This window comes from Ursus americanus, chromosome 2, assembly GCF_024610735.1.
Source record: "Ursus americanus isolate L20-20 chromosome 2, mUrsAme1.1.p, whole genome shotgun sequence".
Classification (NCBI taxonomy): Eukaryota; Metazoa; Chordata; class Mammalia; order Carnivora; family Ursidae; genus Ursus; species Ursus americanus.
In genome coordinates, this window is record NC_142128.1 from 64,692,542 (window position 1) to 64,717,183 (window position 24,642).

The following is a 24,642-nucleotide window of genomic DNA, read 5'->3' on the forward strand; positions in this document are numbered from 1 at the left end:
TTTCTCTTTCTGCTACTTCATGATTGGTGTATTGAAATCCAAGAGATTTCTGTATGTTGATTATGTATCCTGCAATTTTGCTGAATCGTGTATCATTTCTACCAATTTTTTAGTGGAGTCTGAAGGGTTTTCTACATAGAGTATCATATCATCTGCAAATAGTGAAAGTTTGACTTCCTCCTTCCCAATTTGAATGCATTTTATTTCTTTTTGTTGTCTGATTGCTGAGGCTAGGACTTCTAGTACTATGTTGAATAACAATGGTGAAAGTAGACATCCCTGTCTTGTTCCTGATGGTAGAGGAAAAACTCTCAGTTTTTCCCCACTGAGAATTATATTACCTGGGGTTTTTCATATACAGCATTTATGATGTTGAGATACATTCCCTCTATCCCTACTTTGTTGAGGGTTTTTATCAAGAATGGATACTGTACTTTGTCAAATGCTTATTCTTAGACAAAATGCCAAGACCAAGGAATTCATCCCAAAAGAAAGAACAAGAAAAGGTCACAGGGGAGGGAAATGGTGGCAACCCTCTCCCTTGTTCCTGGAAAGGGGAGTTTATGCCCACTGCTGTCTGGGAAGCCCTCGCAAAAGAGGGGAAAATCTCCCCACATGTGTTCCAGGTGTCCCTCAAATCCCTGCCTTCACCCGGACTGTGTCTGGACCATCTGCTTGCCCAGCAGCACAGTGTACCTGTGTTCCATCCCAGGCAGGCCAGCTGAGTTTCAAAACTCAAAACTTTAGGGGCCTGGCATGGTGCAGACCCATGCTGGTCCTCTGCAGGAGGGCTAGCCATGCTGGGACTGACACAGGTTTGTGCAAGGGCATGGAGTTTGGAGCAAAGTGCACCAAAGAACCAGTGTTTGGCTTAGCTGCCCTCGGCAGATGTCTCTGGAAATGGTGCCTGTCAGCTCTTTCCCCTCCCCACCACAGAGGCAATGCCATCTCTCCCAGATGTGCTTCAAGAAGAGGCAACTGTCTCTCCCAGTACGTCCCAGGAGGTCCTCAAATTGCATCTTCTGCCCCCAGGCTATCTGCCCTCCTCCACAGGAATACTGCAGCGCCTTCAGGGCTCCACACTGTCCATGCTGCAGAATTCTGAAACTCTAGTCTTTGAGCCCACTGGCTTAAAAACTCACGAAAATTAGCCCCTCTCATTTTCCCAGTCAATGTCTTTGGGGAAGTGTTTTCCTTGTGCAATCCTCTGTGTACTCCTCTCTCTCTCATTCCCTCTCTCTTTCTCTTGCCTCTCTCCAGGACCAGGGCTCCCCTCCACAGCACCTGTGATCCATTTCTCCCCTAAATCACGTCTTCGCACCTCCTACCTTCCATGACGGGGCCCCTTCTCTCTCTCTAGTTATGCAGTTTGTTCTGTCAGTCCTCAGATCGATTTTGTGGCTGTTCAGAATGATTTGATATTTATCTAGCTATGTTTAAGGGATGAGGCAAGCCTAGGGTCTCCTACCACCCTGCCATCTTAGCTCCTCCTGCAGTCATTCTAATATCAACGGTATTTATACCTAAATTAAGCAGCAAGCAGTATTAAAAATATTAGCAGTTATAATTAGTAGGCATGAGCTTCATATTAACATCCTGTGATCTCTTTATAGGTCATTTAGTTAATTTTTTTGCAAAATAATCATACTGTATATGCAGATTCTGTTACTTTAATACATCTATTGTGAGATACATGTAAGAATGAATAAAATATGAATGGACTGTATTACAAATATAATAAATCACTCATGTCAACAAGTAAAACATTCACAGCATCCCAGAAAATTCCAGTGGGTTTCTACTATGTCAATACCCCTACCTTTCCTCTAGAAGAAAATGCTAACATAAGAAATATGTTAAATATTTCTGGTAATTAGATTTTTGCTCTTCTTTAATAGCTTCACAGGCTATGTACACATCCCTAATTATATGTTCATTCTTGAGTTTTATATAGCTGAAATCATCCTATAATATCAATGTACCTATGTGTCTTTTTACTTCATGTGATTATTATTTTATCTTTTCATGTCATTTTGTAGCATTGGTGTACTATTCCCTTGCACAATTATACCATAAATTTTTATCCAGTCAACTATTGATGGATATTATAAAGTTGTTTCCATTTTTGGCTCTTAAAAAATCATATGCTATAAATACTACCACACATGAAATCTGGTTCATATGTGTGTTAGTTTCTCAGTGACATAGTCCTAGGAGTAAAACTGCTAAGTCATAAGCAATGCTTATTTTCAACTTCACTACAAGTTGCTAAACTCTTTCCTATTGTGGTGGTTCCCATTTTCCTTTGTACCCGCAGTTCCTAATGTTCCACATTATTTCCAAATAGTGGGATTTTTAGACTTTATAAATGTTTGCTGATGTCATGTTATTTTATTCATGGTTTATTATGGTTTTCACTTTCATTTTCAGTTTGAGTAATTTTTTTTTTAATTTTTTGTTATGTTAGTCACCATACAGTACATCATTAGTTTTGATGCAGTGTTCCGTGATTCATTGTTTGCGAATAACACCCAGTGCTCCGTGCAATACGTACCCTCCTTCATACCCATCACTGCCCTAGCCCAATCCTCCACCCCCCTCCTCTCTGAAGCCCTCAGTTTGTTTCCCAGAGTCCATAGCCTCTCGTGGTTCATTCCCCCTTCTGTTTACCCCCCCTTCATTCTTCTCTTCCTTCTTCTACTGATCTCCCTATTTCTTATGTTCCATAAATGAGTGAAACCATATGATAATTGTCTTTCTCTGACTTATTTCACTTAGCATAATCTCCTCCAGTCCCGTCCATGTTGCTGCAAATGTTGGGTTATCATTCTTTCTGATGGCTGAGTAATATTCCATTGTATGTATGGACCACATCTTCTTTATCCATTCGTCTGTTGAAGGGCATCTCATCTTCTGCCCATTTTTTGATTTAATTATTTGTTTCTTGTGTACTGAGTTTGAGAAGTTCTTTATAGATCTTGGATACCAGCCTTTTATTTGTAGTTTCATTTGCAAATATCTTCTCCCATTCTGTGGGTTGCCTCTTTGTTTTGATGACTGTTTCCTTTGATGAAGTCCCACGAGTTCATTTTTTTGTTTGTTTGTTTCTCTTGCCTTTGGAGATGTGTCATGAAAGAAGTTGCCATGGCTGATGTCAAAGAGGTCACAGCCTATGTTCTCCTCTATGATTTTAATGGATTCCTGTTTCACATCGAGGTCTTTCATCCATTTGGAGTTTATCTTTGTGTATGGTGTGAGACAGTGGTCAAGTTTCATTCTTTTGCATATACCTGTCCAGTTTTCCCAGCACCATTTATTGAAGAGACTGTCTTTTTTCCACTGGATATCTGTTCCTGTTTTCTCAAAGATTAGTTGACCATAGAGCCCAGGGTCCATTTCTGGAGTCTCTATTCTGATCCATTGGTTTATGTGTCTGTTTTTGTGCCAGTACCATGCTGTCTTGGTGATCACAGCTTTGTAGTATAGCTTGAAATCAGGCAACATGATGTCCCCAGCTTTGTTTTTCCTTTTCAACATTTGCTTGGTGATTCGGGGTCTTTCCTGGTTCCACACAAATTTTAGGCTTGCTTGTTCCAGCTCTTTGAAAAATGTCATTGAAAGTGTAGGTTGCTCTGGGTACCATAGACATTTTAACTATGTTTATTCTTCTGATCCATGAGCATGGAATGTTTTTCCATCTTTTTGTGTCTTCGTCAATGTCTTTCCTCAGTGTTCTGTAGTTTCTAGAATATAGATCCTTTACGTCTCTGGTTAAGTTAATTCCGAGATATCGTATGATTTTTGGTGCTATTGTAAATGGAATCGATTCCCTAATTTCTCTTTCTTCAGTCTCATTGTTCATGTATAGAAATGCAACTGATTTCTGAGCATTGGTTTTGTATCCTGCCACATTACTGAATTGTTCAATGAGTTCTAGTAATTTGGAGGTGGAGTCTTTTGGGTTTTCCATATTATGTCATCTGCGAAGAGAGTTTGACTTCTTCTTTGCCAATTTGAATACCTTTTATTCCTTTATGTTGTCTGATTGCTGTTGCAAGGACTTCTAGTACTATGTTGAATAATAATGGCAAGAGTGGGCATCCTTGTTGTGTTCCTGATCTTAAGGGAAAGGCTGCCAGCTTTTCCCCATTGAGAATGATATTTGCTGAAGGCTTTTCATAGATGGTTTTTATGAAATTGAGGGATGTACCCTCTATCCCTATACTCTGAAAGGTTTTAATCAGGAAAGAATGCTGTATTTTGTCAAATGCTTTTTCTGCATTGAATGAAAGGATCATATGGTTCTTGTCTCTTCTCTTATTGATGTGATCTATCACATTGATCCATTTACAAATGTTGAACTACCCTTGCATCCCAGGGATGAATCCACTTGGTCGTGTTGGGTAATCCTTTTAATATACTGTTGGATCCTATTAGCGAGGATCTTGCTGAGAATTTTGGCGTCCATATTCATCAGGGATATCAGTCTGTAATTCTCCTTTTTGATAGGGTCTTTGCCTGGTTTGGGGATCAAGGTAATACTGGCCTCATAGAATGAGTTTGGTAGTTTTCCTTCTGTTTCTATTTTTTGAAACAGCTTCAGGAAAATAGGTATTATTTCTTCTTTGAATGTTTGGTAGAATTCCCCGGGGAATCTGTCAGGCCCTGGACTCTTGTTTTGGGGAAGGTTTTGATCACTGTTTCAATCTCTTCTTAATTAATTGGTCTGTTTAAATAATCAATTTCTTCCTGTTTCAGACTTGGTAGTTTTTAGGTTTCCAGGAAGGCATCCATTTCTTCCAGGTTGTTTAATTTATTGGCATATAGTTATTGATAATAGTTTCCAGTGATTGTTTCTATTTCCTTGGTGTTGGTCATGATCTCTCCCCTTTCATTCATAATTTTATTAATTTGGGTCCTTTCTCTATTCTTTTGAATAAGTCTGGCCAGTGGCTTATCGATCCTATTTATTCTTTCAAAGAACCAGCTTCTAGTTTTGTTGATCTGCTCTACTGTGCTTCTGGTTTCTAATTCATTGATCTCTGCCCTAATCTTGATCAACGGCCTTCTCGTGTGTGGGTTAAGCCTGTTCTTCTGTTCCAGCTCCAGCTTCTTAAGGTGAGAATATAAAGACTGTGTTTTAGACTTTTCTATTCCTTTGAGTGAGGCTCGGATGGCTATGTATTTTCCCCTTAGGACCGCCTTTGCAGTGTCCCATAGGTTTTGGACCGATGTGTTTTCATTATCATTGGTTTCCATAAATTGCTTAAGTTCTTTAATTCTCTGGTTTACCTAATCATTCTTAAGCAGGATGGTTCTTAGTTTCCAAGTGTTTGAGTTTCTTCCAAATTTTTCCTTGTGATTGAGTTCCAGTTTCAAAGCATTGTGGTCTGAGAATATGCAAAGCATTGTGGTCTGAGGATTTCAGTCTTTTGGTGTCGTTTGAGACCTGTTTTGTGACCCAGTATATGATCTATTCTGGAGAAAGTTCCATGTGCATTCGAAAAGAATGAGTATTCTGTTGTTCTAGGGTGTAGTGTTCTGTATATACCTATGAGGTCCACCTGGTCCAGTATATCATTCAAAGCTCTTGTTTCTTTGTTGATTTTCTTTTTTTTTTTTTTTTTTAAAGATTTTATTTATTTATGTGACAGAGAGACAGCCAGCGAGAGAGGGAACACAGCAGGGGGAGTGGGAGAGGAAGAAGCAGGCTCATAGCAGAGGAGCCCGATGTGGGACTCGATCCCGGTACGCCGGGATCATGCCCTGAGCCGAAGGCAGACGCTTTAACGACTGCGCTACCCAGGCGCCCCTCTTTGTTGATTTTCTGCTTAGATGATCTGTCTATTGCTGAGAATGGAGTGTTGAGGTCCCCTACTATTAACGTATTATTATCTATATGTCTTTTTATTCTGGTTAAGAGTTGGCTTGTGTATCTAGCTGCTCCCCTGTTGGGGGCATAGATATTTGTAATTGTTATATCCTCTTGATGGATACTCCCTTTAAGAATTACATGGTGTCCTTCTCTATCTCTAACTACAGTCTAACTACAGTCTTTAGCTTAAAATCGAATCTGTTTGATATGAGAATTGCTACCCCAGCTTTCTTTTGAGGTCTGTTGTCATGAAAAATGGTTCTCCATCCCTTCACTTTCAGTCTGGATGTATCTTTAGCTTCAAAATGAGTCTCTTGTAGACAGCATATGGATGGGTCATGTCTTTTTATCCAATCTGCAACCCGGTGGTATTTTATGGGGGCATTTAGGCCACTCACATTGAGAGTGATTATTGAGAGATACTATTTTAATGATGTCATGCTGCCTGTGAAGTCTTTGTTTCTATAGATTATAAATTTCTGTTCTGTATCACTCTTGGGGTCTTTTTACTTTTATAGAACCCCCCTTAATATTTCTTGTAGGGCTGGCTTGGTGGTCACATATTCTTTCAGTTTCTGCCGGTCTTGGAAGGTCCTTGTCTCTCCATCAATTCTGAATGATAGCCTTTCTGGATAAAGGATCCTTGGCTGCATGTTCTTCTCACTTAGTGCTCTGAATATGTCTTGCTAGCTTTTTCTGGCTTGCCAGGTCTCTGTAGACAGGTCTGACCTTATTCTGATGTTCCTCCCTCTATAGGTGAGGATTCTCTTCCCCCTGGCCGCTTTCAAGATTTTATCCTTGGATCTAATATTTGCAAATTGTACTATTGCGTGACGTCGTGCTGGTCTATTCTCATTGATCTTGGGAGGGGTCCTCTCTGCCTCTTGGACACGAATGCTTGTTTCCTTTGCCAGATTAGGGAAGTTCTCAGCTACAATTTGTTCAAATATCTCTTATAGACCTCTCTCTTTCTCCACCCTCTCGGGGATGCCGATGATTCTGACATTGGAATGTTTCATCGAGTCAGTAATCTCCTGTATTCTACATTCTTGAGATTGGACTTTTTTAAAGCCAAGTTCCCACTTTTTCCTTCTTTTCTATCATCCCATCTTCCAACTCACTAATTCGTTCTTCTGCCTCACTTACCCTGGCCATCAGAGCATCCACTTTAGACTGCATTTGATTCATAGCATTCTTAATTTCTGCCAGATTCACTCGCATTTCCACCCTTAGAGATTCTATATTCTCATTAATATTTTTGTTAATATTTTTTTCAAGCCTACACATCATCTTGATCATTGTTACTCTGAACTCCATTTCTGACAATTTGGTCATATCCATATCCATCAGTTCTGTGGCAGAGGCCACAGTCTCTGTTTCTTTCCTTTGTTGGGGGTTCCTCCTCCTGTCATTCTGATGAGGAGAGGTTGCAGGGATGCACAGAGCCCAAATTATTGACCAGGACCCAGGCAATGTGCACTTGTTTTATAGGGACCTTAGGGATGTGGGCTTCTTGATTTTTCAGCCTGCCTTCTGGGGGAGGGTTCTGCCGCACTGATACTCAGGCAACCCTGTTTGGGTAGAGTTGCCCTGTCCCCTGCGAGGGGGGATGGGGATGGGCACAACGCAAACCAGTATTTCTGGGCTTTTGTTCTCTGGTGGCTTTCCCTGGTGGCTTTCTGTGACTCTTCTGAGAGTTAGAGCAGCAATGGCCGTATCCTAGCCTCTGTCTCAGAACAGAGAGATCACAGTCCACTCTCCACTGAGCTCTCCTGGCCACTTTAACTCTGTTTCTATTGGTGCTGCTAACAACCCCACAGCATCTTGGGTTGTGCGCCCCACAGCCACTCCCCCAGTCCTCGCTTCCAGGGCCCACATATCTCTGCCCTTTGTGCTTCTAACACTGTCAGCCTCCCCTGGTTCCCGTGCACACTTCCAAGCTCCCAGTTGCAGTGTGGTTCACACGCACTCCTGAGCTCCCTGTTTCAGTCTGGTTCGGGCGTGCTCCGGAGCTCCAGTTTTCAGTCTGGTTCGAGTGTGTGCTCCAGAGCTCTGGTTTTCAGTCTGCTTTCTCAGAGGCTACCAGTCCACTAGTCCAGCCCGCTCCCCCGTGCAGGTGGCTACCGCTTCCCAGCGCCCAAACGCGGCGGCTCCCTCCCTCTTCCGTTTATCTTCCGATATATGTGCGCAGATTCACAGCTCCCTGCTTTGTACCTCAGTACTCAGCGCTGGAGATGTTTGTTTGTAGAGATCCAGATGTATCTTCCTGCGTCTCAGGCTGATTCTGTGGGTGTTCAGGATGGTCTGGCAGCTATCCACCTCGATTCAGGGGATCAGCTGAAAAAGGGGTCCCCTACTCCTCTGCCATCTTTCCGCCTCCTCCTATTTTCTGTTTTTCTCCAGTCAGTGTTTATATTTTAGTTGGAGTGGTAAATCCATTTTCATTTATTGTAATTACTGACACAGTTAAGCTCAAGTCTAACATATTGCTATTTACTTTTTGTGTCATCTCTTCTTTGTTCTTCTATTCCTCCTTTCCTTTAAATATTAAATATTTTTTACTATCTACTATATCATTTCTATTAGTTATATATCTTCCAATATTAATGTTTTACAAATAAGCATACTCAAATTATTACAGTCTACCCTTAATCAATACTTTCACTATATTCTAAACTATTAAACATTAAAACAGTTTAATCTCATTTGTTATCTCTTGACATTTTTGTTATTTTTATGTATTATACTCCTGAATTTTTTGCAAGCACTATAAGGCATTGTTATTGATTTTTTAAATAATATTTTTTATTATGTTAGTCACCATACAGTACATCCCTAGTTTTTGATGTAAAGTTCCATGATTCATTACTTGCGTATAACACCCAGTGCATCATGCAATACATGCCCTCCTTACTACCCATCACCAGCCTATCCATTCTCCCACTCCCCTCCCCTCTGAAGCCCTCAGTTTGCTTCCCAGAGTCCATAGTTTCTCATGGTTTATTCCCCCTTCTCTTTACCCCCCCTTTCTTCTTCCCTTTCTTTTCCTACCGATCTTCCTACTTCTTATGTTCCATAAATGAGTGAAACCATATGATAATTGTCTTTCTCTGCTTGACTTATTTCACTTAGCATTATCTCCTCCAGTCCTGTCCATGTTGCAGCAAATGTTGAGAAATCATTCTTTTTGATGGCTGAGTAATATTCCATTGTATATACGGACCACATCTTTTTAATCCAGTCATCTGTTGAAGGGCATCTCGGCTCCTTCCATGATTTAGCTATTGTGGACAATGCTGCTATGAACATTGGGGTGCAGATGGCCCTTCTCTTCACTACGTCTGTATCTTTGGGGTAAATACCCAGTAGTGCAATTGCTGGACCATAGGGTAGCTCAATTTTTAACTTTTTAAGGGACCTCCACACTGTTTTCCAAAGTGGCTGTACCAACTTGCATTCCCACCAGCAATGTAGGAGGGATCCCCTTTCTCCACATCCTCTCCAACAATTGTTGTTTCCTGCCTTGTCATTGTTACTGATTTTAAATCAATCCCTTTTAAAATTTTGTTAAAATATATGTAGCACGTTATTTATTATTTTCCAGTAGTCTTTTTATTAGCCTATATATTTATTTTCTTCAGGTCTGCTCATTTAATATTACCCTTTTTTGTTTATATACAGGATCATTTTTCTTCAGCCTTGAGAGCTTTAGTGGGGTTTTTCGAAGTGTCAGACTGCCATTGTTGAATTCTCTCTGTTTTTGGTTTGTTTGAGAATGTGTTTCTATTCTCCTTCATTTTGCAATATGTTTTCCCTGGGTTCAGAGTTCTCTGTTGCCATTTACTTTTCAGCACTTTAGAAATGCCCTCACATTGTCTTCATGCTTCAGTTGTAACTGTTACAAACATACTGTTATTTTCATTGTTCTCCTAAAAGAAATGTGTGTTCTTTTCTCTGTCTGCCTTTAAGATTTTGCCTTTATCTTTGGTTTTCAGCAAAGTATAGTTTTTCTTTGTATTTACCCTTTTAGTTTGTTGTAGTTTTTTTGTTTTTTGTTTTTCTTGTTTTGTTTTGTTTTGTTTTTTGAGCTTTTGAATCTGAGAGTTGATTTTTTGTCATCAATTTTGGAAACCTTTGAGCTATTCTTTCTTCAAATAATTCTGTCTTCTCTCTTCTCTAGTTTTGGAACTTTATTTAGACATACATATATATCACTTGGCTCTGCTCCACACATTTATAAATGTAGTCTCTTTTATTTGTTATGTTGTTTTCTACACTTTTATCTTCCTGTATTCATTTTGGATATTTCTACATCAATCTTATTCAGATTTAATACGTTTGTGTTCTGCTATCTGCATTTGGCTCTTAACTCCACAACTCAATCATCCAGTGCATCTTTATTTTGGATATTTATTTTGTAATTTTAGCAAAACACATGATTATTTTTATAGCATCAATTTTCTTTTGAATATCTTTGTCTTTTTACTCATTTCATCTATTAGTTTCCTATATTTCCTTTAATGCACTTAAAACAGCTATTTTAAAGAAACTTGACACTAATTCCAACATCTGGATCTGAGTGTCTGCTTCTATGAGCCATTTATTTTTTGTTTCATTTCTTGATCACATTTTTTTTGCTTCTTTATGTGTCTTCCAGTTTTTTATCCAAAGCCATACATTTCATATGAAATAAATGTATGATAATGTTTATATGATTTACCTCCCATTGACAAGTGTTTGCTCTTTCTTGATCTAATCAAGAAACAAACTCAAATGGGTCTGAGTTGCACTTCTATTTTGAGTCAGTCCACTTCTGGTTTCAAAAGTCTCAAGGTAAAGACCTTCTTGGCTTTTTATCAAGTACCTGGTTGGTCTCTTCTTCCTCCATCCCAGAACACTCTGAGAGATTTATCGTGTTTTTCTGATGTTTTGACCTCTGCTCTTAAATCTCACCCCAAGTGACTTTTAAATATGTCAACTGTCTTGATGAGGATACAGTTGTGTATTTGAAGCAAGATCCTTTTCTTATTGGGACTTTTTCTAAGAGACTATAGGAACTTTAACTCCACTCTTAAGAAACTACTTAGGCTTCAGCAGAGCACCCTCATTCTGAAGGGATTCCAACCAAATTTTTCATGTTAGACATGCCTCCAAAAGTTGGTCCCATTTTTCTTTTCCTCATCACATTCCTCCACTCAGGCAAAGCCTGATCTTCAATCCATACCCAGAGTTGGCAAACACGACCAGATAAGAAATGGCCAAAAACTGTATGTTTGCATAAAACAGGCCCTTCCCACTTTGGTTTAGTTCATTTAATCCTTTTTCTCCTCACAATTTCCAGTTCCTTTCAATACACACACAGACACACACAGACACACACACACACACACACACACACATGCATGCACGCACAAGTTTGTTGTTTTTCCAATTTGCTGCAGGAATGTTCTGTTTATTGCATCGTATTTGGGATGTTCCCATTCAAGTTTGTGTCATCTTGCCATGCTTTATTTTTTTAAATAGAATTTATCTACCCGTAATGCATATCATACATCTATGTAATTACTTATTTAATGACTAACTTCCCTAGTAGAGCAGAAATACTTAAGACCAGGAACTTTGTCTCTTTTAAAATTTATTGTTTTTTCTACAGAACTTAGAATACTGCCTAGCAAGCATTTTCCAAATCAATGAGTGAATAGCAGAATGCAGTCCAGCAGTTAAGAATAATATGATATCTCCCCCATATTCCCTGGCTAAGAGGTCAGAGATAGCAACTGTTCCCTTAGTTCATTTTAAAACTTTCCATTTGTACATAAATTCCAGCTGGCAGATATTGTCAATTATCTCACCTTTGATGACTTTTGTGTGTGTTGTACTTGCATCCCCAAAGGATAAGTAACTTTCAGCTTTCTACAATGATGTCTCTGTTGTTCCATAATCTTCATGCAGTGACATGCACTTATGGCTTCCCAATTTATTCTTAGGTCTAATGTAGTGATAAAATAATAAACAGAATCAATATTTTGGCTAAAACGTATAGTAAAGGAAAACTATTTCTATGGAAAGTTATTTTTACAAATTTATGTTGATTCAATTTCTGTAAGGTAAAAAATATATTTTATATATTTTAAGACATACTTTTGGATGGACTTGTAACAGCATAAGTATTTTTAAAAGCAAAAATAACCAAAACATATTGTTTTATATTTAAAAACAATTTAAATAAGCACTTTAAGGACTTACTTTGTTTTTATTGTTTATAGATTGCAAAGGACCCCCTCCAAGAAAACAAACTGAAATTTTGTCAGGTGCCTGGCCTGACCAAACATATCCAGAGGGCACTCGGGCTACATATAAATGCCGACCTGGATTTAGAACTCTTGGAGCTATTATAATGGAATGCAAGAATGGAGAATGGGAGTCTCTTAATCCATTGAGGATATGTCGGGGTAAATAATTCATACATTTGTGAAATTTGTGAAAACTTTAGCTATGAAAATACTGAATGTTTGATATTGTAACAATATTAGTTGAATTATAGCACAACTGTGATTTAAATACAAAATCATATGCCATCACTATTCTTTTTTTTTAATGTAGAACTTCAATTTTTTTTAAGATTTTATTTATTTATTTGACAGAGATAGAGACAGCCAGCTAGAGAGGGAACACAAGCAGGGGGAGTGGGAGAGGAAGAAGCAGGCTCATAGTGGAGGGGCCTGATGTGGGGCTCGATCCCATAACGCCGGGAGCACGCCCTGAGCCGAAAGCAGACGCTTAACGACTGTGCCACCCAGGCGCCCCCATCACTATTCTTAATAAGGAGTTGTAATCTAAAATTAAAAAAACCCAACCATACAGATAAATTTAATTTTAAAAGGATAATTGACATTTTTCACCTTTGCACATCTTCAGTTATGTCCTCTGATATAATATCGAATGTCATTTTCCTTGAACTCCTACATAAAATGTGTTTCCCTGTGTTACATAATAATATCATTCTTTTGCATTTTAGAAAGGCCCTGTGGACATCCTGGAGATATTCGTTTTGGTTCTTTTCACCTTGAAAGAGGAAATGAGTTTGTGTATGGTGCCAAGGTTGTTTACACATGTGATGAGGGGTATGTAATATTAAAAGCGATTTATAATTGGGACAGTTATAATTTAGGTAGTAAATAGGAACTGTACTAATTAGTATTTTTAAGGTTGCTTTATTTTTCTATGAGCATTTTTATAAGTACGATACAAGTAGTCTGAAAAATTAAGCCATAATGGAAATGATGATATTTGAATACCAAATTATCCCCTCGACGCTGAAAAATTGAAATGAATTATAATTACTCTGGTAGAGTGTAGTTATAGGAGGGCTGGGAAATAGTATACATATAAATAAAGGTTTATTCCAACAAGTCCTGATTACATTCTATTATGTGCAGAGTATATGGGAGTTCAGTATGTCAGGGACAGTGGGAATGGTAACAAAATCAGATTACCTACGGCACCTCCTTTAATAAAAGCTTATAAAATTTAAGAGAAGCAAATATTTTATACTGAAATAATAGTAACTACCATTTTTTAAGTTTCCGTGGTCTACAAATTATTCTTATCACGTGGACCAAAAATGCTACTACATTCATAATCATTGACTCTTCGTTCTCTAACCACATACTGGATTTTCATGGCTAATCTTAACACTATGATACCTCCTCAGTGTTCTTTATTTCTGTTATTCCCAGCCAAGTCAAAAAATTATTTCAAAGAAAGTTTCATATATGAGAAAACCAATGTCATTTCAATTTTATGCCACATAAATATAAATAGGATCAAGAAATTACAAACTGGGGGCTCCTGGGTGGCTTAGCCAGTTAAATGTCTGCCTGCTGCTCAGGTCATGATTGTAGGGTCCTGGGATGGAGCCCGGAGGGGGCTTCCTGCTCATCGGGGAGTCTGCTGCTCCTTTCCTCTCTGCAACCCCCCTCTCACTCTCTCTCAAATGAATAAATAATCTTTTTTTAAAAAAATAAATTACAAATTGATTCTTATTCTTGTCTCAATTATTTCTTTATTTGAGGCAACACAATGTAATTTAGAGATTTATGAAAGTTCTGTTTTCAAAATTATCTCTCTTGTGGTTATCAAAATGCTGCCCATTATTTTGTTTTTGAGAAAAAGCTTTTTACCTCTAGCCATTCACTGTAATATTAAGAAGGATGCTTTGCCTTGATCTAAAGCCTCTGGTAATGATTGCACATTTTGCATCTGTCCCAGGGAACTGTCATTCGAGTAGAGCATTTTAGATTTTAAGGATGGGCTTGATGGGTTATGACAGTTAGATAAATTTGACATTGAATGGGTTATATATGCAGACCTGACTCGATGAATGCACTCTGGAAAAATTAATTAATTAAAAATAATAAAAATTTAAAATAAAAAATTAACCTCATGCTAAGAAATTTGGGCTACTGCTATCCTTGATTATGTAAAAAGTCCAAAATGTTCCAAAAATATAATTGTGGAGGGCAGGAGTATGGAACAAGACTGGAGGAAGGGTAACATATTGTTAGCTCTTGATTATTACCATCTTTTTGGTTTGGGTTTGGGTTCAAGAAGGTTATAACATTGTTAAGTGTAACTAATTGACTGACTCAATGAAAAAATAAAAGGATATTGTGCACAAAATCATAATGAGTTTGTGTTGTGAACCAAGGATTACGGCTATTCCAAGTCCATGTGCCTGAGGACTTGAGGCTCTTTCCTAAGTAAGAAAGAAGCTTAAGAAAGAATGAAAAAAAATTTAAAAAACAGAGAAAGAAATTTAAGAAAAAGAAAGCAAGAAAGCAAGAAAGGAAGAAAGCAAGAAAGCAAGAAAGAAAGAAAGAAAAAGGAAAAGAAAGAGAAAAGGAGGGAGGGAGGGAAGATGGAAGGGAGGAAGGAGGAAGGGAAGGAAGGAGGGAAAGAAGGAAGGAGGGAAGGAAGAAAGGAAGGAAGGAAGGAAGGAAGGAAGGAAGGAAGGAAGGAAGGAAATGCATATGCTGTTAATTTTCTCTGAAATGGAGTTTCGAGACATTTGGAATGTTATCAAAATTGCATATAAATACATATTAGCTCACCACTCTGTTATTTTTATTTTTCAGGTATCAATTGCTAGGTAGGATTAATTTCCGTGAGTGTGAACCAGATGGATGGACCAATGATATTCCTCTTTGTGAAGGTACATGTAAAATTGATTTACCAACATATTCAAATATTTAAAATATCAAGATTTTTTTAGATGTCTTACATCAAAGTTTCCTTAAAATTTGTAATTAAATATTTTTTACTTAAAGTATTTTTGTGGCTTCTAATATAGTACAGAATGGATATCTAGACTTTTTATTACTGCATTATTTTGTGTTTCATTAACCAAATATGAGTACAGGCTCATCTGATCTAATATTCAAAGTATTCAGAGTATTAGAACCCAAAAGGAAAGGGTTCTAACCACTAGAAAAAACACAAGTATCAGAATTTCAGCTTTATTAATGAAGATATTCTCACCGCATTATACGCAAATAATGAATCATGGAACATTACATCAAAAACTAAGGATATACTGTGTGGTGACTAACATAACATAATAAAAAGTTATTAAAAAAAAAAGAAGAAGAAATTCTCACCCAATAACCACCCAAGTGCAAGGATCTCCAGTAACAGCTGAAGTGAAGAACATGATTTAGACATTTCTGCCCTCTAGTGTGGCAAGGGAGATTTTCCTGTGGTCTTAGTCTCACTGAAAAGAGACAGGAAGTAAGGAAGAGCTCTGCTTTTTCTTACTGACCCATAAAGCAAAGAGTAAGAATGAGAAAATGTAGGCCCTGTTTCCAGATTTTGAGCTAGTAATCCCAATCTCTAGTCATCATGGAAATAAGAGAGATAAATCAGAAAAGTCTTAGTTCCATGATGAGGAAAAAGTAGAGAGGGAGAGGGAAGGAGGAGGGACAGAGGAAGGGAGAGAGGGAGGAAGGAGGAGGAAGAGGAACAAGGTGGAAGAGGAGGAAGTGGAGGAGAAAAGAAGAAGAAGGAGGAGGTGGATGAGGAGGAAGAGAAGGAGGAGAAGAAGAGGAAGAAGGAGAAGAAGGAGGAGGAGGGGGAAGAGGAGGAAGTGAAGGAGGAGGGGAGAGGAAGCGGGACAGGAGGAAGGGGGAAGGAGGAGGAAGAAGAAATGTGATCACTCATTTTCTTTGTCCACTCTCATAGGAAAAGAATGAGAGATAAGCTTATTGTTTTTTTTTTAACTTACTAGCCCTTATATCCAACAGTTTTATCAAATGTTTCTTTTAAAAAATTAATTTCCCCCAATCTAACTTTGCTTATGATTTTATCCATATATGTAAATGTATACATACTTTCATAATAAAGTTGTCAAATTCTATTAGGAAAAGTTACATTTATTATTTTTTTTCAGTTGTTAAGTGTTTACCAGTGACAGAACCAGAGAATGGGAGACTTAGCAGTACTGCGTTGGAACTAGACCAAGACTATACTTTTGGACAAGTAGTACGTTTTCAGTGTAATTCAGGCTTCAAGCTTGATGGGCCTGCAGAAATCCATTGCTCAACAAATGGTGTTTGGAGTGGAGAAGCACCAAAATGTGTGGGTAAGATACACTTACTGTTCATGTGATTGGATGATTTTAGTTTTTCTCATGAAAATATGCATTTTCAAATACTGTGCCTCCTAAAGAATATGAATAATACTAATAACTAACATTTATCGAGCACTTACTATTTGCCAGTAATTGATCCAAGTTCTTTACATGCATCATTCTATTTTACCTTCAAAATGTCTGTAATTTATGCTCTATTTTCTGCTCTATTTTATAATCAAGGAAACTGTGGTGCAAAAAAAAGTTAAATCTCATGACCTAGATTATCATGGCATAAATGGTAGAGTTAAGATTCAAACCTCGGTGCCTGAAACCAAAGCCCATGGTCTTAACTGTAATTAAATTATGATTGGTTTTCATGGCTCAAATAGCATTTCTGCTGCAAGTTTTAATGTTGGCCTATAGAATAGGCTTTCTTTTAACTTGAAAAGTGAAAATTTCATTATTTATTTCCACTGATGAATCATGATGACCTTCTGTGCTTGAATAATACTTCTAGAAAAGGGTCCTGTTTTATATATACGCTGTGAGTTTAGATAAGTGTGTGGAACTGAATTGCATCCACTAAATAAATTTTTGCCTTTTAAAAAAAGTTCTATAGTAAACTGTAAGTCAAAATTTCTTTAGTTATAATGCTGCTAACCAGTACATCATGACCAGTCTGATTATTGGGGCTTTTGTAATGAAACATTATGGTCAATTTATTTAAAAGTGCCATACTTCATTTTACTGGACTTGTGCGACAGAAATTTCTGCCATATATATTTTTTAACATTATCTAAGATCTCTTGGTTATTTTCACTTTCTTCAGTCTAGTCTATCCAACAGTGAGATGCAGGGAAAAGCATTCCTCTTCTTAAAAACTCTTTTGAACAAATTTAGCTCCTCAAGTCAGTAATGGTAAACATATTTATTTCAGCACAACAAATACTGTATGTTCTAGAGGTTCACAGATGGGGTTTCCTTCTTAAGACTAAATTTCTGTGGTTAGTGAAACTTTCGTGGAATAACTAATGCATATTTTTCAAATGAAGTTGAGGAGGGGAATAGTATACCAGTCACGGGAACACATGGAGAGGAAGGTACAAATACAAGGTCGCAACTCAGTGACAGATTGAAGATAGGCCAGTACAGAGTTCTAAGGTGCTACATGTCATGCTGAAGAATTTGGCTTTTATTCAGACTGAATTGGGAATCGCTGGAGGATTTTAAATGGAACAATGAAGGGACAAGAAAAAAAGGTCCTGAAGTTACAAACAGGAAAACAGATTAGAAAGATGGGAGAATTGGATTTGGGAAACTAATTATTGTTGCTGTAATCCCAGGGAGAAATGTTTGAGAGAAGATGGGGTCAAAGATGATGGCCAGTTTTTGTTTTGTTTTTTTTTTTAGACAGATAATTTGAATGGATAGTGATGCCGCAAAAACAAGTCAGTTCTTTTCAACGGTGTTAGAATTTTTGTTTGGTTGCCTGATTTACCTGATGGAAACAGAATTTGTGTCTTTAATATAACTATGTCTCAGAGAAGGCCCTCTAATATATAACATACATTTTGGAATTTAATCCCTTATATTTAGAAATTTCCTGCCAAGAGCCAGAAATTGTAAATGGACGTCCTACATCTCAGAAGCAAATTTACAAGGAAAATGAACGACTTCAATATCAATGTAACAAGGGTTATGAATACACTGATAGAGGAGATGCCGTATGTACTAAATTTGGATGGACTCCAACTCCTTCATGTAGAGGTAATGTTATATTTCTTTTCTATATATTTTGCTGTATATTTTATAAATTGTTTCATTCATATACTCCTTACAGTTAAGCAGTTTATTTTTTCTCACAATAGAGTATTAATGTTTACAAGAATCAACTATTATAAAGACAATATACTTAACATTTTGTGTGCAAGGCCCATTTTGAGATCAATTAGTATACGTCTCTCATTCTGAAGATAGACATAAAAGAACCAGAAGCATTCATTAGCTCATTAAACAGTTGGTCCGTGGTCAAAAACAAGTCTAGAGCAGAGCCAGTGTTGTAATAGGCTTCCTAATTCCCAGGTATCTACACTTCCCAGATTGCTCTTATATAGCATTTAGCTATAAAAAGTAAATTATATTAATCCCAGATGAGGAAACCTTCCATTGACAATGGAATTAAGTGGAAGTAACTGGAGATTTCATTAACCACAGACCTAAGACGAATCAACAGTGATGATGCTGGGGAAAAAAAACAAAACTCTTTTAGACTTCATAATGGAAGGATGTTGTACAGAGCTAGAATCCATCTTAACTGTGTTTGGTGCCCACCACAATTATGTCTGAAATATTGTGTTCTACTTAGAGAGATGTTTTCAAACTATCATGACCAAAAAGAGAGAATGTAGACAGTTGAGTTTAAGAAATCATATCATTAGAAGCATAACAAGAAGATACAGCTATAGCATGGTAATAACTGTGTTGAGATAATTGCAAACATTTGTGGAAAAGAGTGAATCAGCTTCTGTTGAGGGCAGTAGCAGTGAGTGAAACAAGTAACAAGGGCTAACATACATGAAATCAGAGGTCAAGTGCCTTTCTCAAAGGGTGAGTTTTACAGATATTGTCATACTGTGAGCCATGGTGGGTGGGGAGATGGTAAGAAGAGTTGAACTCTTAGAAGCCCTCTGAACTTTTAATATGTGATTCATAATTACATGTATAAACCTTGTTTAATGATCCTCTTTTACAATAACTAGAGTTAGCTTTTGAGTCGATTTTATTCTTTTAAAAAAAATTTGGTTGACTTTTTTTAATTTTAAGTAAGCTCTACACCCAACATGGTGCTTGAACTCACAGCCCTGATATCTAGTGTCACATGCTCTACTGACTGAGCCAGCCAGGCACCCTCTCCTCTGCCAAAAAAAAAAAAAAAAAAGTTTGAGTCCACAAATAGCTCCTTGGAAAATATATCCTCCTACAATTGAGTGACCTCCACTTTCAGACATTATTAAGAAAATATTTTAGAAAGAGGTTAATGAACACAGAACAATGATCACTCGCATTAGATCCATGTTCAGCTGATGACGTGTGAAGTCCAGCTGTTTGTCTTCATGGCATTCATGGTTCCTACATAACGTGGGTGCACAAGTCCTCTGGCATTAACTTCTGCCATATGTTTTACTTCCAGAACCCCACTTGAATATTTAGATAAAGTTATCCATCCAGTCATCAAAATATAACTTATAAACCACTTATTTTGTATCAGTCCCCTTGTCCTGTATAAACATTAGAATAAATCATCATTTCAGGTTTCAATGAAGTTACCTACTTCAAAGTAAGACTTTGGAATCTGAATTCAATTTTACTTTGACATAAGTTCAATTTTATTTCCTATTTATGCTCACTTCCAATGTAGGTCTGAAGAGACTCTGCTCATTATATTAACTGTAAGAATCAAGGGATAGAGACATCATCTTTCCATGGCTTTTCTTAATCACTGCATCTATGGAGAAGAGAACATAAAAAATCACAAAATGGCTTTTAAAACTTCCTCCCTGAAGGGAAACATGTTACTTTACACTAATTTCATTGTCCTATGCAAATCATAGGGCTATGTCTACTTCAAATGGGTAGGGATATGCAATCTAAGTGTCTGGAAAGAAGAGACTTGGAATATTTGTAAACAGTCCCAATGAGAACCACAAATGCCAAGGAAGTTGAAGAATAGTTGGAAAGAAAGAATAGTTGAAGCAATATGTCATGAATTTATTGCCACATATGGAATATCATGATATATGCGATAGCCCTGGAGAAAGAGGATTCGAGTCCAGGGAGCACAAATATATCATATGAGAGATAATAATGGTGGGACATGAATGATATGGTGGGAAGATATGAGACTATACTCATTTTAATCCCATTTTTGTGCTGTGATAGGGACAAAAAAATAATATCCAGTTCCTTTATTTTTATGTACTTGATTATTTTAATGGGTAGTGATTTCTACATTATCCACATGTCCTTTTTTTTTTTTTTTCTTTTCAGAAGTAGCATGTGCTTCTCCTTATATTCCAAATGGTGACTACAGACCTAAAGCCGTCCAATACAGAACTGGAGATGAAATCACATATTACTGTAGAAATGACTATTATCCTGCAACCCATGTAAATACTGCAACATGTACTAGCAAAGGCTGGCAGCCTCCTCCAAGATGTACTTGTAAGTTCCATTCATATCTTGACTTACTTCTTAATTCTGAAATTACTGTCTCTTAAACAAACAAGCTTTTCACTATTGAATATAAAGTTGGTGTGTGTTGATCATATATAGGCTTTATACATTGGGATATGTTCCCTCTACACCCACTTTGTTAAGAGTTTCATCATAAAAGTTCTTGAATTTTATCAAATGCTTTTTGTGCATCTATTAAGATGATCATATGATTTTTATCCTTCGTTTTGTTAATGTGGTGTATCACATTGATTTGTGGGTGTTGAACCATCCTTGCATCCCTGAAATGAATCCACTTGATCAAAGTGTATTATCCTTTTAATGTATTGTTGAATTCAGTTTGCTAATATTTTGTTGAAGATTTTTACACCTATGTTTTTCAAGTATTGGCCTGTAATTTTCTTCTCTTGTGGTGTCTTTCTCTGGTTTTGGTATCAGGGTAACTCTGGCCACATGAAATGACTATGGAAGTGTTCCCTCCTCTTCTATATTTTTGAAGAGTTAGAAAAGGATTGACATTAATCCTTCCTTAAATGTTGGTATAATTCACCAGTGAAGCCATCTGGTCTTGGACTTTTGTTTGTTGGGAGGTTTTTGATTACTGATTTAATCTCCAGACTAGTAATTGGTCTTTCAGATTTTTTATTTCTTCACGATTCAGTCTTGGTAGGTTGTATATTTCTGGGAATTTATCTATCTATTCTATGTTGTCCAATTCATTGGTGTATAATTGTTCATAGTAGTCTCTTATGAGCCTTTATATTTCTCAGATATCAATTGTATGTCTCCTCTTTCACTTCTGATTATATATAGATATATAATCATTTCTGATTATATATAATTATATATAATCAGAAAAGATATTTGATGTGATTTCAATCTTCTTAATATTATTAAGACTTGTTTTTTGATATAACATATGTCTATCCTGAAGAATGTTCCATGTGTACTTGATAAGAGTTTGTATTCTGATAGTTCTAGATGGATGTTCTGTGTATGTCTGTTAAGTCCATTTGGTCTAACATGTCACTTCATGTCAGTATCTCCTGATTAATTTTCTGTCTGAATGATCTATTGATTGATGAAAGAGGGAGTAAGAATTATTGTATTGCTATTTCTCCCTTTATTTCTGTTAATATTTGCTTAACATTTTAAGTGCTCCTATGTTGACTGCTTAAAATTTACAAGTATTATATCCTCTCGTGGGATGAGCTCCTCAATGTAATGACCATTTTTGTCTTTTATTACAGTCTTTGCTTTAAAGTCTATTTTGTCTGATATAAGTATAGCACACTAGTGTTTTCTTTTTTTTTCTTTTTATTTATTTATTTTTTTGTCTGGCTTTCATTTGCATGGACTATCTTTTTCTTTTTCCTTTCTTTTTTTTTTTTTTAAAGATCTTATTTATTCATTTGACAGAGACAGCCAGAGAGAGAGGGAACACAAGCAGGGGGAGTGGGAGAGGAAGAAGCAGGCTCCCAGCAGAGGAGCCTGATGTGGGGCTCGATCCCAGAACGCTGGGATCACACACTGAACTGAAGACAGACGCTTAACGACTGCGCCACCCAGGCGCCCCATGGAATATCTTTTTTCTATCCCCTCACTTTCAGTCTGTGTGTCCTTACATCTGAACTGAGCCTCTTATAGGCAGCATACAGATGGGTCCTTTTTTTAAAAATCTATTCAGCCATGCTCTATCTTTTGATTAGAGTATTTAGTACATTTACATTTAAAGTAGTTATTTATAGGTGTGTGCTTATTACCATTTTGTTATTTGTTTTCCCACTGTTTTGTAATTCCTCTGGTCCTTTCTTCTTCTCATGCTTTATGCCTTTGTGATTTTATTATTTTCTGTAGTAGTATGCTTAGATTCATTTGTCTTAAACTTCTGCACATCTACCAAAGGTTTTCACTTTGTGATTACCACAAGACGTACATAAAACAACTTATATTTACAGTAGTCTACTTTAACTTGAAAAGAACTTAAGTTTGATTGTGTTCTAAAGCTCTAACATCTTCCTCCCCCATGTCTATATTTTTGATGTCACAATTTACATGTTTTGTGCATCCTTTAATAAATTATCATAGTTATTCTTATTTTTACTACTTTTGTCTCTTTACCTTCTTACTAACTATGTAAGTGATCAACCCTTAGAACATTATTCTGAATTTTACCATATATTTGTCTTTACCAATGAGATTTATACATTTATATGTTTTCCTGTTAATAATTAGCACCCTTTTGCCTCAACCTAAAGAATTCCCTATAACAGTTCTTATAATGCTAATATAGTGGTGATTAACTACTTTAGCTTTGCTTGTCTGGGAAACTTTTTAATCTCTCTATGTAGCAAGTTGGTTTTCTTTTGTTGCTTTTGAGATTTTCTCCATGTCTTTAACTTTTGATAGTTTAACTATAATGTGTATTGGTGTGGGTTTCTTTGAGTTCATCTTATTTGCAACTCTGTAGGTTTCCTGGATCTGTATGTCTATTTCCTTCCCCAGATTAGGGAAATGTTCAGTCCCTATTTCTTCAAATAAGTTTTCTGTCCCTTTCTCTCTTCTTCTTCTGGGACTCTTATAGTGTGAATGTTGGTCTACTGATGTTGTCCCGTCAGTCCCCATCTTTACTCTTTTGTATTCCTTTTTCTTTTTGCTGCTTTGATTCGGGGGGTTCCACTATCTTCTCTTCCCAATCATTTCAGGAAGGATCAAAGTTGGCCTTCCACTACCCTGTTCCCGATCCTTTCTTCTGCTTCCTCTAGTCTGCTATTGAAACTTTTTACTGTATTTTTCAGTACAATTATTGTATTCCTCAGCTCTGTGATTTCTACTTGGTACTTTCTTATATGTTCTATCTCTTTGTTGAAATTCTCACTATATTTATCCACTCTTCTCCCAAGCTTAGTGAGCATCTTTATAACCATTATTTTGAAGTCTTTATCAGGTAAATCACTTATTTTCATTTTATGATAGGCTTTTTCTGAGGTTTTATCTTGTTCTTTCATTTTGAATATATTCCTCTGTTTCTTTATTTTCCTTGATTCTCTGTGTTGGTTTCTGTGCATTAGATAAAACAGCCACCACTCCTAATCTTGAAGGAATGACCTCACTTAGGAGATGACCATTATTGTTTAGCCCTGCCCTGGTTTTTGGTTATCTCTTAAGCCTTGTGATTGTCCAATCACTCTACTTTATTTTTAGTGGCTCCCAGTAGCTGAGAGTGGGTCAAGACCTGGCCAGTGTCCCAAAGGGGAGAATCTCAGTCAGCACCTACATTCAGGCTGATTGGAAGCCAGGTCCTCAGGCAACAATGTTTAATGTATGCAAATATACCTCTTTCAGGGAAAGACATGGAGATGGGCATTTCTGTCTGCTCCTTCTGAACTGAGCAATAGAATGATAGCCAGTTAAGAACTGTTTCTTTCTCTGCCACCATCTATTTGAGTTCATGAATACAAACCCTGCTGGCCACCAAGGGCAGGCAATCAAGGGCCAATATCTGGGCAGCAATCACAAAAGCCAGGGCACCAGATGCAAAAACTGGACACCAGATGTGTGTATGATCTCTCTTCTAGGAGGTACCAGCACTCTGGAGTGCAGCAAAGAGAGAACTGTGGTCTCTAGCAGTCTCTGGGAGGATTACAGTTGGCCCTTAGTTTAATTCGAAGCCTGCCTTTCAGGCCTCAGTTATGAAGATAGACCAATAGGAATCACTCAGCTAGTTTGGCAGGGGAAGGGCAGTTCAGTCAAAATTATTCCACATGTAACTGTAGATTCAGTGTGTTCAAGGGTAGAGGTGTGTTCAGGATCTCCTACATCTCCATCTTGAATCACTTCCATAAGAAAAATATTTAATCATGTTTACAGTTCGCTTATGGAAATGGTAGATCCGTCCAACTAT

General features: G+C 37.2%; 1 protein-coding gene across 2 annotated transcripts in view; it reads left to right on the top strand.

Annotated features, from left to right (window-relative positions):
• LOC123803758 (complement factor H-like) overlaps positions 1-24,642 on the top strand; it is a 73,052-nt gene that overhangs the window by 11,954 nt on the left and 36,456 nt on the right. For both annotated transcript variants that reach the window (XM_087856495.1, XM_087856500.1), the window contains exons 2-7: positions 12,142-12,327; positions 12,894-12,999; positions 15,013-15,089; positions 16,323-16,514; positions 18,102-18,272; positions 20,553-20,726. In XM_087856495.1, the coding sequence (XP_087712621.1) occupies positions 12,142-12,327; positions 12,894-12,999; positions 15,013-15,089; positions 16,323-16,514; positions 18,102-18,272; positions 20,553-20,726 (906 nt within the window). The remainder of the gene's footprint in view (positions 1-12,141; positions 12,328-12,893; positions 13,000-15,012; positions 15,090-16,322; positions 16,515-18,101; positions 18,273-20,552; positions 20,727-24,642) is intronic.